Source organism: Scleropages formosus, chromosome 1, assembly GCF_900964775.1.
Source record: "Scleropages formosus chromosome 1, fSclFor1.1, whole genome shotgun sequence".
Taxonomy (NCBI): domain Eukaryota; kingdom Metazoa; phylum Chordata; class Actinopteri; order Osteoglossiformes; family Osteoglossidae; genus Scleropages; species Scleropages formosus.
Genome location: NC_041806.1, coordinates 49,462,203 through 49,477,600, shown reverse-complemented (window position 1 = coordinate 49,477,600; position 15,398 = coordinate 49,462,203). Strand labels below are relative to the sequence as shown.

Here is a 15,398-nt window from a genome sequence, read left to right as displayed (position 1 = left end):
GTGACTACCCCCCCCCCCCACCCCCTTTCTGCCAAGAGTTATCGGTCTGCATTCTGCAGTGTTGTCGAGTTACCATTATCCCTGAGGCAAGGCAGGGAAAAGCAGAAATTTGTTAGTCAAAAGCTGAAAGTGGAATGTGGACTAGGAATGGGGAATTATGGGAATTGTTTGAAATGGAGGGCCTGTCACAGAATTGTAACAATGTTCTATTCAGGAGCCTAGAAATGAGACCCAGAGATATTGACATTTCTGGGGCGGCTGCATTTCATAAAGTTTTCATCTTCTCCTCCTCCTCCTCAAGTTACAATTGCTGTTCCAGGAGCAGGGGGTTGGTGAGGTGGGGTGCGATGTGGTGGGGGAAGGGAGGGGTGGGCTGCAGCGTGCCTTTCAAAGCAGCTCAAAGTTACACTCCAGCAGAGATGTGTCATGGTCATTGCCCACAGTAACACACCCTCTCAATGCATTCATATTCTGTTCATGTTCACATTTATTCGTTTAGCAGACGCTTTTCTCCAAAGCGACTTAAATCTCAGGGAACAAAAAGACAAAAGTGTGTCATGCCGATAGATGGAGAGATCTCGATGTGACTCTTGAACAGTCAATTTATCTTGTATCACAATGTAAACCAGCATACGTTACATGAGTAGCTGTCTGGAGTTTTTTTTTTTTCCCCCTTCTTTAACCGATATCATAATACATTTATGGAGCACATAGATCAGAGGGGAAGTGAGTTTGAGAGAGACATTTTGCGAGATCCTCCTTGAATGTTTTCAGATCCCCAGCAGTTTTGAGTCAGAAAGATAGGTTATTCCACCGCGTCGGGGCTAAACCTTTGTGATTTTGATTTTGGACCTGCGCTGGAGCGTCGCGGGCATCCGAGTTCGGTTCAGTTGACAAGGTTTCTGGTTAGTAGCAGGTCCCCTCTGAGCCCTTGACACACAATAATACACATAGCACAAAAGTGTTAACAGGATCGTGTGTTGGGTAATGTCAGAACCTAGTTACAAATGCATTTTATGAAAGGAACAGATTTATGTTGAGACCCCCGCGTGGTGAGTCTCCGCTGAGACGGCTGTTGGGTTGCGATCGTGATCCCAAGCCTGTGCAGCAGGTTCTCCCGGGAGGTGAGGCCGTTTACGACACGGACCGTGCAAGTGAGACGTTGCGGGAGTTGAAATTTCAGAGCAAACTTGGACTACGCAGTCCATCTTCTATTCATTCATTCATTCCCCTTCATTTTTATACCTTTGGAATGTGTGTGAAACTGTATTGATTATTTCCGCGGAGAGACCAACACAAGTCGATAAGAGGGCAATTTAGAAATCCCATGGTCTGGAGCGGTTAAGGCACAAGGAGTTGGTTCCGCTGATGCCAGTCGACGGATCAGAACAGGGCAAGAGAAATTGATTTATGGGAAAAGGTTTATGAATATTGAAAAGGCGAGTGCACCTCAGGGCTGGGGCGGAGGTGGAGGTCTACGAGCGAGACTTGGGGCTGTCAGACGCGTCAAAGCCCCACTTCGGCAAATTCGCTGACATCGATTTTTCCCGCAGTCTGCGCTCAGCCGTTGCCGAGCATCGTGTGATGTCCAGGGGTGTCGCAGGGAATCCAGAGCACCACCCCCTTCTCCCTGTCGTAGCTCCAGAACCCCAGGGGTCACGGCTGGCGTCTTCAAGGACACGCCCCCTGCTGCAAGTGCAAGGAAGAGGCAACGAGTTTCCAGAAGGATGCACTGATTCGAAGCGGGGCTCGTTTTATAGCCAGTGACACTAATGAAAATGTTAATTGAATCTTGCCACCCCTCCATCCTTGAAGGAGGGGATGTAATATCCCTAACAATAAACTCACGGCTAATAAATTTCCCACGCAGAGCAACGGAGAGCATTGCCATAACAACAGTCTGCTTTTGGAGCGAATGGAACGTCACAGGTGTTCTTTAAATGCCATGGGATGGAGGAGGTGACTGGCGGTGTTTGCAGAATGCAAAGCAGACGGAGGTCCTCGCTCAACATCTCATTAATGTTCCGCTCTTTAGTTGGTTGGCAAACACTCGAGTACAAAGTGAACATAAATCGGTAAAATTGCTTACTTTTTCTCGTGTACCACTTTTGACATTACCGTGCTGAGTTGCTGTTATGCTCCAAGCTTGAAGTAATTTATCTTGTTTTTAATTGTGGTGTTAAATCCACTAATTACTCATTACCTGCTTATACAGGTTGTTTATTATATGGGGCAGCAGGTGGTGTAGTGGTGAGCAGGGCTGAATAGTAGTTGAAGGACTTGCTTTTGAATCCTGTACTGCTACTGTAGACCCTTGAAACAGTAAATACCGCTGTATGAAATGGTGAGATCATCATAAGTACCTGAAACACTTGCCTTGGACTGTGGGAGGAAACCAGAGCACGCAGCGTAAACCCACAAACACGGGGGAACAAGTAAATTCTACACAGACCGAGCTGGATTTGAACCCAAATGCACAGCCCAGATGTGTGAAGCACCTGCCCTACCCGCTGCACCACTGTGCGACCCCCTCAGTTAATACGTAATTTTTGCTGAAACTGAATACCTGATTAAACTGTTGCTTGTGTTCTCGAGCAGTGTTTTGTAAGGTGAACCATTTGCGGAAGATTCCCGTGGTTCAGCTCGACCGCTGTTTAATTTTATTTGTTTGATATTACAGCATAATTATTTGTGCTGACAATGTAATATGCAGACCTTTTGTCTGAAAGTGATCTATACAGAAAAAGCAGTAATGGGAAGATTAAAGAAAATGGAACTGCACAATCGCTCAATGGAGGGAAGCAGACAGTCCACACACACACACACACACACACACACACACACACGCAGCAGATTGCAGCACACCACACACTCGCGGTGATTCCCTCCGTCACGTGAACCAATATTTGTGTTGGCAGCGAAATACCTGTGCCGGGTTGGAATGTCCCATGTGTGACCACAGCGTGAAACCCTTTGACCAGGCTTTTCTGACTGCTCACTAACCTTTAATCAGGCCCATCTGCTCTGCCCACATTATTCAAACTGAGGATCTGGCCAACTGGGGGTGGGACACTGGGTCATTTACCTCGTTCTTAGCTTTGGCCTGTGGGTCGATTCACATCTCTTCGCACTCGTGTGACCATCACACTCCTTAGTTTAATCCTTGGCGCACGATCAGACTCTGATGAAGGCATCCTGCTGAAACATGTCCATCATATTACCAGAAATATAACTATTTTTGTAAACTTGCACGGTTGTGTGTGTGTGTGTGTGTGTGTGTGTGTGTGTGTGTGTGTGTGTGTGTGTGTGTGTGTATGCTCCCTTTACCTTAGTTTCAAGTACACCAGAGGGTTCTGAGCACCCGAGCTCTTAGCTGGATTCTTACACTGTTGAGCACATCATCTGTTTTTTCAATATGAATAATGAAAAATATAACAAAGCCCTATTATACTTTGTAATGTTCATGCATGTTAATTTTCCACATATCCTAATAGTTTATATAATGAAGTATAAAGGGAGTTTTCGATTTATGATAGGGATGTCGGAAGGGAGCCTTATTCTAAGAGCACTAGAGAGGCCTTAATACTGATCCTGACAGCAGAGCCGGACCATGAAGAGGGCTGGACTGAGCTGAGATGGGTTTTAACTCATCTTAGGTGTTTTTTCCACTCGCAGAAAAGTTTTAAACGTCCACCTGTTCACAGCTGCGGCAACTGTCAGACACAAATGCAACAATCGGCTGCTTTTCACTAAAGCCAGCATCCACCATCGCCAGGCTGCTGCGATGAGGCAGGGCGCCCTCCCAAGTCTGCCCCCCCCCCCCCCCGAGGAAGCCCCCTGCATCCTGCCCGCCACTTCTTTGCCCCCGCGGCGCCATCTGGTTCCTCATCAAGCTCTCGCTCTCAGATCCACATCTGATCTGGGAAGAGAGGCGACCTAAACTGAGTGCTGGGTTTTTCTCATCTCTGTAATTAAGTTTTTTTTTTTTTTTTTTTTCTTTCCCCCTCCTTTCTTTCCCCTTCTTGAACGTAGAGAACGACGTGCAGCCGAGGCCCGGAACCGGATTCAGAGCCAGTAGTGGGGGATGGGAGTCGTGTCATTCCCAGCCCAATAGCGACACCGTGGGCGTGTCGGTGCTCCTATATACCCCTGATTGTACATTATGTGTGAAGCTGCTGTTGGCCCCGGTCGCAGGTTCGGCCTCAGCTGCTCCTTCGCCAGCCGCACTTCGACATCACGGAGCGGCAGTTCATGATCTATTGGCTGTGCCGCGGGGGGGGAGTGTGGGGTAGTTGAGGTAATTGTCTTCATTTGAGGGTCTGGTGGTTTGATGTGTGTCTCTCTCAGATGTGCAGGGTTTTGTGTCTTGGGGTCAGCTGGGGAGCCTGGGGGTGGGGGAGTTGGGCAAGCAGTTTGGGTTAGGAAGCATCATCAAATGAGGATCAGTCAGCACCCCAGCTGGGCTGAAGGTGTGAGTGTGTCGGGGGAGGTGTCGGGGAACAGTGATCGCGGAGCATCGTAATGCTGCCGTAGCCATGGAGACGGGAGAAGAGCTGCGGGCCATGCAGCCGTGGGTGGAGTTGGCCTGCCAAGGCGTGCCAGGTGGGTGCGGTCACGTGTTCCACACAAGCGCCACCGGCAGCACCCGTAACGGGACTCGAGCACATGGAGGAGAAGTAGGAGGATCTGGGCTCTGTGCTCTTCTCCTCCTGCATCCTTCTTCTTCCTCTCTCCCCAGTGCGCCCGTCAAGAATGCGGAGTCGCTGGCAGCGCCGGGCCGATCCGCTGCCGGACAGGACCGCCAGCTCAGCTGGCAAAGTCAACGCTGCTCACTTCTAGCACTTGAGCGAAAGAGCACAGGTGCAGCTTTATGCCTCTTCTCCCCAATTAGAGGGGAATTTTTACAGTGTAATGACATTTATCATGGTAATCCAGGAGTGCGGGAACACTAACTGGGCTCAGGGAGAATTGGCGGAGATTACAGTCCGTCCTCGGCCTTAGCGGAAAGCGCCGGTGGAAGGCAGGGCCCGTCGCCGCGCCGGTGCTTTCGAACTGGGCCCATGGCCAAGACAAGCAGAGTGTCGCCGAGTGGGTCCCGCACCTGTCCAGGTGCGAGACAAGTGCCCCCCATCAGGGCAGTAGCCGCCCGAGCAACTCTGCCTCCGCTTGTTCTTTACGCCTGCAGGTGGATGGAAGAGGTGACGCTCAGTTTTACGCAAACCATTAATCACGCTGCACCCTCCCTCCTTATGGGAACGTGCGCCGCTTCCAGTTGTTCCCATCGCCACCTTCCACAGCCCAGTGTTTAACTGAAAAGGCGGCTATTTTATTGGAAAATCCAAACATTAAATGAACTATTGGCAAAGCGCTCTTATGTCACTTTTGCTCATTTGAGAAACTAAAACAGAATAAAGCACTATTTTGCTTTATTTATGGGTACCGACCCTTTACTTAGTCCTAGCAGGGTTACTTAAGCATGACCAAAATAATTTTAATAATCTGTATTTTAAGGCGCAAAAATAAAGCATTTCAATGTTGCATATAGTTGTATTTTTTACATTAGGCTGGTTGTTCCTGAAGAATGAGTTTGGCAGGAACAATCAACCAACCGACCGATTTCCCCCCCCCCCCCCCCCCCCCCCGACCCCCACATTCCGGTCAGCATCACCCATGAACCACTACTTTAAACTTAATAAACGTGGTAATGAATTCGTAATGGGCACGACGGAGCCCTATGAGCGCGTTCATGTAAAATGGAGCTGTTAATTACTTTATTCACATGCTCGAGGGTTTCATCAAAGTCCTCGGCGCAGTCCCGCGAAACTCCCCGAAGTATCGCCCGGTGTGCGGTCTGTGCCTTTTGTGCGCCTTTTTTTTTTTCTTTTTTTTTTTTTTTTTTAAACCATGTAATCTAATCTTTTCGCAGCACAAACAAAATCAGGACCTTGAAGGACCATTGACGGCGCTTAGACGCGCGCTCGGTCTCCAGCCCCGACACCCCGTCTTTCTGAACACCGTCGATGAATTCGCGCACGAATTAGATGCGGCCCGAGCTCCAGAAACGACGGGTTAAATCGGAGTCTTGTTGCACGGCCGAGGACTTGGTTTCCACACCTTCCCGTCGATCTTGCGTTCTCACACACACACACACACACACACACACACACACACACACACACACACGAAGGGATTTGACTAAATTGGCTAAAGGACCGTGGGATCATGGGATTGCGTGAAACCCGGCTGGATCTGCATGTTGAGTCACCACGCCGTCCCCCGACATTGGCGTCTCTGCAGCTCCTGAAGAAATGCGGTTATTTTTTTTTTAATCGTGTACATCAATGACCATTTCTGCGTGCTGACGGTAGGTGGAGGTGAGGGTTGGGGGCTGGCAGGGGGTGTTGGCAGGTTAAGGCACTGAGCTCATGACCAGGATGCTCCAGGTTTGAGTTCCTCAGGTATAGGTAGTGTAATTTCAGCCTTGGAGAAATCCTGGAAAGGCGGTCGAACCCGGATCTCATAAGTAAAGTAAACGTGACGGAGGGGGGTCCTGCCGCGCCAGAACCCCCACCTTGCTGGCCGAACCGGGGCTTCCTGACCTGGTCTTTTCCGTTGGATGAAAGCGTTAAGGGTGCGAGTGGCAGGGTTCAAGGGTGATGTGTTTGCTGTGACGAGCACTTCCAGAAGCTTCCAAGGCAGGAGGGATCGTTCTTGTTTTATCCCGGGTGTTTAGACCTGCCGTTGTATTGGGACCGTCCTGCATCTGGTCACACCGTGGTTGCGTGTGACATTCTATGCAGATCCCTTCATGCTTGTGTATTTTTGCGAAATACCTTTTCTCAAAATATTCCGTTATGTTTTATGTGTAACTTTTTCCTTCTCTAAGAATTAATCGAGAAATAGTTCACAATTTGGTATTTTGTGGCCTCCTTTTAGAGTTTACTGTGTTTATGGGGTAAGAGGGAGCCGTTTGCAGAAATTTCACATCGTTCCACGAAATCCCCGTGAACGCAAAGGGTCCCACCCTATGAGGACGGATCGTACGCGGAGGCGTCGACGGAGTTGGAACGCAGGCTTAGAGGGAGGTCAAAGGTTACGTGAGGACGGCCCTCGCGGAGCTCCAGGGGGCGCTGCGGGGGATGGGCGTTTTCAGAGCGCACGAAGGGGCCATCGTGATGAATTAAAGCCACAAGAGTCTTCAGAAAGGCCACGTTGGACATTGGCGGGCTTCGTACTTCCCGCCGTAAAATGGGCATAAAAAGGATTTCGGTGGATACGTGTTGGGGGTGACAGAGCACCTTTGCGGGGCGTCTGTCCTGATGAGGGAGGCAATGGGCTGTGTCTGCAAGTCCCAATTCCGGTGGCTTCCCCCAGGGCCGGTTCTCCCGCCGGGCCTTCAAACTCGAACCGCTGAGCCGAACTTCTTAACTTGCTGTTAAATAGAAGACCTCCCTGCTCAATCTTACAGTTGACAAAGTTACTGTCAGTTCGCTTGTTTTTCTGCAGATAAGCCGTTTTCGGGGTGTCCGTCTGGGAACGACCGAAGTTGGACAATCTGCGAAGTCATAAATAGCCAGTATAGTGACCCCCCTCCCAGAAATGAATGCCACGTCCCTTTTTGTTTCCTCCGGTTTGAATTATCGTGCAGATCAAAGGTTAATTTTTCTGCTGGAAGAAAGTTCAGCACTTTGCCGCCGTAAATATGCGGGCGCCCACCTTCGGGCGGGGACCACAGCTATAGCGTACGTACGTGTCCTCTCCGGCTGCGTACGAGCATTCGGCTTACGCCCAGTAAATTCGTACAAAAAAGCGATCGTTTCGATTTGTGGTTGGAAGTTTCCTGCAGTTCTGAAGTTTCCGGAAAACTTGCGCTTAAATATTTGTTTTGTTCGGCGGCTCGGACGGGGGGAACCAGGTGTTAAAGGAGCAGCTTGTAAGAGGATTAATCCCGGGACAAACTCTGCTAAAGCGATCAGCCGCTAGCCAGCAGTCTGCACAAAGTGTGTGTGTGTGTGTGTGTGTGTGTGTGTGTGTGTGTGTGTGTGTGTGTGTGTGCGCGCGCGCGCGCGCAGCTGAATGGCCAGCCTGACTCCAGCGAATTCGGTAAGGACCACCGAACCGGAGCGAAAATGTCAAACCAACACCCGTGCGAGTTATGCTTCCTGAAATGTCGCACTTTAGGGTTTCGGCTCCGCGGCGCCGCATTCCTACCGCGGTCGGTCGCGGTCGGCGAGTTCCGAGGTAACTTGGAGAACCGTACCCTCGAAGGTTGAGTGCGAGGGGTGTGATCGCTCCCAGAGGGCCGGCTGCTGCCTACACTGCAGTACCAAGCAGATGGGGCAACTTCCCACCTAGTCTAGTAGCCGTTCCCATGGAAACCTCATGCTTCTTGGGGCCATAACCAGTGCGCTAGTTTTCCACCATGCTAAATGATAGGCAACTCTGCAATGACACCGTTTTTTTCTCCTCTTTTTTTTTTTTGTGCTTTTTCCAGGTCTCGTGGCTCATCACACTGACCCAGAATGCCGTTGGTGAAGAGGAACATCGAGCCGAGGTACCTGTGCCACACAGCGCTGCCTCGGGGCATCAAGAATGAGCTAGAATGCGTGACCAACATATCCCTGGCCAACGTCATCCGTCAGCTCAGCAGCCTCAGTGAGTGACCCCTGCGCTACCCAATTGGGCGCACGCTTCGCAGTCACATGATCGAACTCCACCAATCGCAGCTCTGGCCCCTCCCGCCTCTCTCTGAGTGGGCCGTCCCCATGTGAGATTTTCTCCTGATTTTGGAAAGCAAAGTATTTTTTTTTTTTTTTTTTTTTTTTTTTGATCAGTGGAAGACGCTCATTTGCATTCAGAGTGGTAACGTGAAACTCTTTCCGGGGTTTCTATGTTTACAGCGGGGGATGTGTGCCGTCTCCTCGGAGAAGCGCACCCTTCTGAAATTCACTTTTCGTGTGTCCGGCAAGAAATGACCAGAGCTTTTCAACCCCCCCCCCCCTGCCCACTCCCCACTCATCCTCCCTTCTTTCTCCGCACAGGTAAGTATGCGGAGGACCTGTTTGGGGAGCTGTTCAATGAGGCGCACTCCTTCTCCTTTCGGGTGAATTCTCTCCAGGAGCGCGTGGACCGGCTCTCCATCAGCGTCACCCAGCTGGATCCCAAAGAAGAGGAGTGTGAGTGTCTATTAAAGAGCAACTCGCTCTGCTCAGACTCCCCGGCGCGCCCCATTGATTGACCTCTGCCACAGCTGACCTTTCTTTTTTGTTCCCCTCCCTTCTCCCAAACAACGATCCCACATTTAAAGCTAAGACACTCTCCCTTCCATAATCAAAGAAAACCAAAAACAATTCTCAATCCACACTTAGTCCACTTAGGAAACAAGTGTCAAAACCAGTATATTAATTTAACATTAATACAAAGAATTTTCAAATAAATCTTTAATCCGGAAAATCTGACATTCCCAACGTGGATCAGCCAGAACTGTCGTACTTCTCAGATAATTATTAATATGTCTTGTGATGCAGTGATTTACATATTCCAAACATTCCTCACTTTTAGTCCTTATACTTTGAATAGAATTTACAGAGTACGCAAACAAAAACTAAATACACCCACAAAGCACAGATTTACAAAATTCACTCATGTTAGGGCAAATAGTAGAAGTAATGTACATCAGGGAATACCAATTAATGGTCATATTCAACATTCGTTGATCAATGCAATAAAGCGAAAGACACCACAATAAAACAAATAAACGCGAAAATCTCTGAAAATCAGTTCATCAATCAAAGTAGAAATGATTAACTGAAGAGTGAGTTCTCTTGGAACCTCGGGCTGACTGTACCTGTCCATCTCGCCTACTTCAGTGTCACAACATAATTTCTTTTACACTTTATTTTCATATACTGTAAATAAGCATTATTTTTTTACCAAATAAGTTCAGGAAAAGTTCTGCACCCAGAACTGGTGCCTTTGGCCCATTATAGCTATATGTTTGCGCAGTATTAATTTTTTTTTCGCACACACCCCCAGAAAACACTTATGTGAAGCGATGTCTTTACAGCGAGTGACTGGTATCTGAGCAGATATGAAACATGGAAATGGTTACAGGCCCTCAGGAGAGAGCGTTTTGATGTGCGAGATGCTGAAAGATGAAGATCTGAACACCGTTTTCCTTGTTCGGCTGTCAGATCCGATCAGAAACACCACTTGAACTTTAAAAAGGGGCCACGGCTTCATAATAAAATACGTTTTTCAAAAGGTTTCATTGACGTAGCCCCACGCTGCATCTTCAGCCGTACAAAGAGACTATAAAAGTGTTTCCCTTTTTGATTTATGTTTGTTCATTTTTGACAGAGATGCTTCAGCTTCACACTTTTATTTCCAGACACGTTTACTGAAGTGTTTCATGGCAAAACCTGTCCTCGGTGGTCCAACGGATGTGTCCGAACTTCTTTGTTGTATTAGGGTTACAAACTAGATACCTTCTTGGGGCCGTGAGCTGCCCTCGTTCCGTAACCTGAACGCCGGGTCACGTCACCACTAGCGGTAGAAAAAGGAGAGGGGGAGAGAGGGAGAGAGAATATCGTGCACCATCTACACAGTTATGACACTTGTGTTCTTTTCCTACCGAGTATTCGAAGGCCATTGGTTGGAAGGCCAACGTTCCGGAAAACACCGTGTAGTTCCGTCGCGCGAAATGGGCTCCGCTGAGCCTATGAAAGGCTTATTGGGTGAGCTAGACCTGCAAACCGGGTGTCATTTTTCATTTTGTAGCGGCGTTTGAATCTAGGCGTGTAGCGGCGGAACTCGGCGCTGTTACAGGGAGCCGGAGATCTGGGGAGTCATTGATTTAATAACCCACTTTGAATGGGTTTTTGTTTCGTCGGCGAGGGAAAGAAAAAAGAAAAAAAGAAAGGAATCTATTGTAGTTCTCTTCAGAAAGGATAACGCTGCCAGGTGATAGAGGCTGCGGCTCGGGGGGATTAAAGAAATACTGTATCGCGCCTCTTCTAGCTGGTCATTATCATTTTAATAGCATTTCTTCTCCTGTCCTGTAATTGAATACGAAGACCCTCTGCACAATATGCTGCGGATAAGCTCTATTGTGCTGGCTGGAAAGCACGAGGGGGGATCGTCCCGATGCAATATCGTTTGTTTCTCGTGGCTCGCGGCACTGTGGATGGAGCTCGCGGTAATTTTTCCGTTTCGCGACTCATCATCTGTGGAGAGTTCGTTTATATATAGTTATATACACCTTCTCCCGTTGGTCGGCTAAGCTGTGTGTTTTCAGATACATTCTCCAGTTTTTTTTTTTTTTTTTTTTTTTCTTTTTTTTTTAGTTGTTTCTTCACTTGATTGCTTTTTGTTTGGAACAGATGCGTTTTCCCTCCCAGCCAATAGATGGCAGTAAAGAGCACCGGCACAAAATAGGACCGTGGCACCGCCTTCATTCAACACGCTTCCTCGGCGTTCACAGTTCGTTAGTTCCTTAGTGTCATAATGGGATGGGGAATATCGCACAAGTTTATAGTCCAAATCGTTCAAGAACTAGGGTAGAAGTTTGAACACAATTTTTCAGTCACTTCAAATTAGTTTTATGATGGCACGAGTCAAAACCCAACGTACCCAACGGGGTCGCAGGGAACCGGAGCCTAACCCGGCAACACAGAGCATAAGGCTGGGGAGGGAGGGGACACACCCGGGACGGGACGCCAGTCCGTCGCAAGGCCCCCCAAGAGGGATTCGAACCCCCGACCCACCGGAGAGCAGGACCCCGGCCAACCCACTGTGCCAGCGCGCCCCCCCCCTTGAAATGTTTTACAGTGCAATTTTATTTAAAATAGCTATATCTGAGACTGGCGAAGGCCGATGAATTTATCAAGGAAGTGTCCTTTAACGTTTTACTGACTGTGACGGTAGTAAAAGTGACCTTGGTGTTACGAACAGACTTCCTGGTGTGTGTGAGCTGCAGAGCCGGTGCCATGTCGTTTTGGTGTAAAACGTGGCAAAAAGAAACTGTCAATCCTATGTCAAGGCATAGTTATTAGTTCCCTGTCTTGTCTTAAATCGTGTTAATATTGCGTTTGGGTTTCTGTTTTGAATTATTTCATCGTTTATAGCGCATTCGGTTGTACGTTGGGTTTTGACTCGTGCCATCAGGTTGCACGTCGCTTTTCTGAGCCCGGGAGCTGCGGGGCCGTGGCTGCTGTTCATCAGGAGTAGCGCAAGGTGAGATGGAGCAGAGGCTCTCGGTGCGTTACGGGACCCCCCCCCCCCCCCCCGCACTGCCGTATCTTCAGAGTGCTTCTGTGCAGCATGGTTCCGTCCTCCAAGGAACACCCCAGGACGTCCTTGACGTTCGTCAGGCCTCCGTGCGCTCTGATTGATGGATTCTTTCTCCCAGAATGCCTTTTCTGTCCGGTCAGGATGCAATATCATTCTTCCCCGCTGAACTAATGGCCCGTATCACACACTTAATGACCATATTATATCACCCGGATGCCCTGGTGGCGTAACGATGGCGGATTCCACCAGCAAATCCCCACGAGCTCTGGGGGAAGAGAGGAGAAAATTAAAAACACCTTGTTTCAGTGCAGTAATGTTTTATGAAGTGGTTTTTTTTTTTTTTTTTTTTTTTTTTTAAATTTTCCATTCGGTCAAACACTTGATTGGAATCTGCAGGATCGTGACCTGGAAGTTTGGCTTCGTGATTCTGCTTCCCTCTCAGTTTCGTTGAAAAGAGGTCGCCCTGTGATGTTCCGGGGTTTGCGGTGCCTGCTGGGAAGGCCGGGCGGTGGCGGTCCGGCGACGCTCTCCTGTATCCGTCTCCCCCCCCCCCCGCTTCTCCGGCACTCGGAGGGCTGTCTGACTCACTGCTTTACAGCAAAGACCTCTGAAGTGCGCAGCATTCAAAAGGAATGTAGCAACAGATGGGGTGATTTATTTATGTATATTATTTTTTTATGTATGTATGTATTTAAGTGAAACGTTGGGTTTTTCTCTTTTGCTTACAGTCCTTGATGCTTCCAGTGGTCCGGCAGCACTGTCCGTTGGTGGCGTCGGTCTCCCTCGTGCAGTTATTTTATAATTATTTATTTACGTGACACCTTTGGCTAAGGTTTGTACAGCAGTAACTCAAGGTAAACGGAGGGGAAAAAAAATCCCACGTTACACCTGGACATCGAAAGCCGGTTGGTGTGTTCGGAGACACTTGGTAAAGGAGAGGACTTCAGCTGTTGGAGAGGAGAGACATTCCAGCAACGCTGATTTGCATGTCGATGACGCCGGTACGTTGCATTGTGGGTAGCTTGGAACGGGGTCCACGGACACGTTTTCCTCGAGTTTCCAGTCAACGCAGTTTGTCTTGCAAATGAGGCTCGAAGCAACACAAAGCAGTTCGAGATGCAGCTGTCAGGACGGCGTCTCAGTCAGATGAACGAGGGGGGAGGGGGGAGGGCTGCGTTCACCTGCCGCGGCACATGGAGCGGGTGTGCGTTGCTGGTGTGTGTCTGGGTATGGAGATGGGGGGTGGGGGTGGGGGTGGGGGGAGGATTTCGACAGGTGGAAGGAGCAGGCTAGAGAGCACGGTGAGGCAGTCGCCTTCGAGAACCTCACCAGGACCGGTGTCCGCGGCTGAGAAGCTCTCAACAAAACTGAAAATTAATCATAACGCACACGTCCCTTTTCCACTCAACCCTGATTCTATAATCGCCTGCGTTTGAGCGTGAAGGAAGCGAAATTACACCCCATAATGCGGACGCACGCTTGTTTTAAAAATGCTACACCTGAACGGAATATGTTGGGTTTAGATCCCCGGTGAGCGCTGAAAACGGAGCTTGTCGGAAACCCAAGTTGCTGGGCCCCGTACGCGGGAAACGGATGCAGAACTCGAGAGCAGCGGTAATAAATCTATGTGGCGCGCTGGCCTTTCGAGGTAGACGGCTGTTTGTTTGCTGAGTTTGCGAGATGAAGGCTGCGGAGCGGTGAAGGAGCCGGGTTCCGCAGCGCCCGGCGGGGACGACGTCGGACGGGCCGAACGACCGGCTCCGCGTCCGTTGCCGTCCTTGAGCACTTCGGCGCTCGATGTCGCGGGAGCGTGAGAAAGAAGACCTTGAGACGATGAACGGAGAATCGCAGTGGCAGTCGGAACAGCTGGGCGTTTCAAGCTTGAGGCGTGCAAATGGACCTCGGCAAATGGCTTTAAGTGCGTGGAATGTCCACGCAAAACGCTGCTGATGGGTTCTTTTAAAAGGTTAGTATCAACCTTCTCTGCAGTTTGGTCTTTTCCGGCTCGCTCTTGTCCTCAGATGCCTGCAACAACCTACTTGTCCTAGGTACTAAGTGTCAGTGGGCGTGTCCACTTTGGATCGACGGCGTACCCCCGGAGGGCTGTTTCTACTCGGTGCGGGTCCCGTGTTGGCGCTGCCGAGGACCGGCGGATCTGGGAGCCGACGGGAAACGGCGGGATGACCCTCGGCCGCAGAGGTCGCGGTCCGTTTCCTTACGACGCCAGATCCGGGTTCGAGCCGTAGAGGCGGACCTTGGCACGTTCTCCGTATTTGCCCCTTCAGTAAATCATCATCTTCCTATAAGTTTAAAAGTTACTATCCCCACTCGGCGAGTTATGAATATTGATGGGCTCTCACCGGTTGGCTCGGCTGGCATCCCAGCTGCGGCTCCCTAGTTGTTCCCCAGTCATCCCGAAATGTTCCCGTCCAGTCGGTCCTTTCACACACGGTTTGTCACGAGTCTTTTATCTTCTTCATTCCACCGGTAGCTCTTGGTCTAGGGGCTGATTTTTATTTTCGAGCCTTTGGTTTCTCAGCGATGCTCGCCGGGGCGGGAAGTCAACGTCCCCGGCGCGGCCATCGGCCTGATGTCCTCAGACGTCGCTCAAATTCAATCGCGTCCTCTTGACATTTTCCACAAAAATCGAGCAATGGAAGAATCCAGCTTGCCCTGATGGAATTAATTGTAAAGAAGTTAATTATGTATCTCATGATATATTGAGTAGAAATGCATTATTAAAAAGGCGAGCGGTAAGATGAGCCGTTTCTCGACAGCGGCTTTCGAGCTCGCTTTCAGAGCACCGGCGCTGCACGCGGCTCGTGGAGCTCTTCTTGTGATCGGATCCCAGCGGGGGGGCTTCCGTTAGACCCCGGAGCGTGACGGCCGTCCTCCGGAGGAGAGCGAGCGCCGCTAATAAATAATGAACGGGTTGAGCGCCGAAGGACGTCTCCTCCGATGGCCTTTCTGAGCGCTGGCTTGTTATTCCACCGCAGTGCCGCTTCCCCGGGTTTGCGTCGGCCCGCCGGGACGCCGACATCACACCCGTCGTCACGGGTCACTCCGTCGCTGAGGTTTTCGCAGAACTACTATAAGGCGGTTATGAT

At 49.8% G+C, this 15,398-nt stretch overlaps 1 protein-coding gene across 5 annotated transcripts in view; it reads left to right on the top strand.

Moving 5' to 3' along the window:
* wasf1 (WASP family member 1) overlaps nucleotides 1-15,398 on the top strand; it is a 43,114-nt gene that overhangs the window by 11,930 nt on the left and 15,786 nt on the right. For 3 of the 5 annotated variants that reach the window (XM_029251206.1, XM_029251196.1, XM_029251199.1), the window contains 2 exons: nucleotides 8,495-8,655; nucleotides 9,042-9,176. In XM_029251206.1, the coding sequence (XP_029107039.1) occupies nucleotides 8,523-8,655; nucleotides 9,042-9,176 (268 nt within the window). In that variant the 5' untranslated portion in view covers nucleotides 8,495-8,522. Of the gene's footprint in view, nucleotides 1-4,738; nucleotides 4,861-8,494; nucleotides 8,656-9,041; nucleotides 9,177-15,398 lie in introns of all 5 variants that reach the window. The other 2 variants (XM_029251201.1, XM_029251203.1) reach the window with 1 other exon arrangement.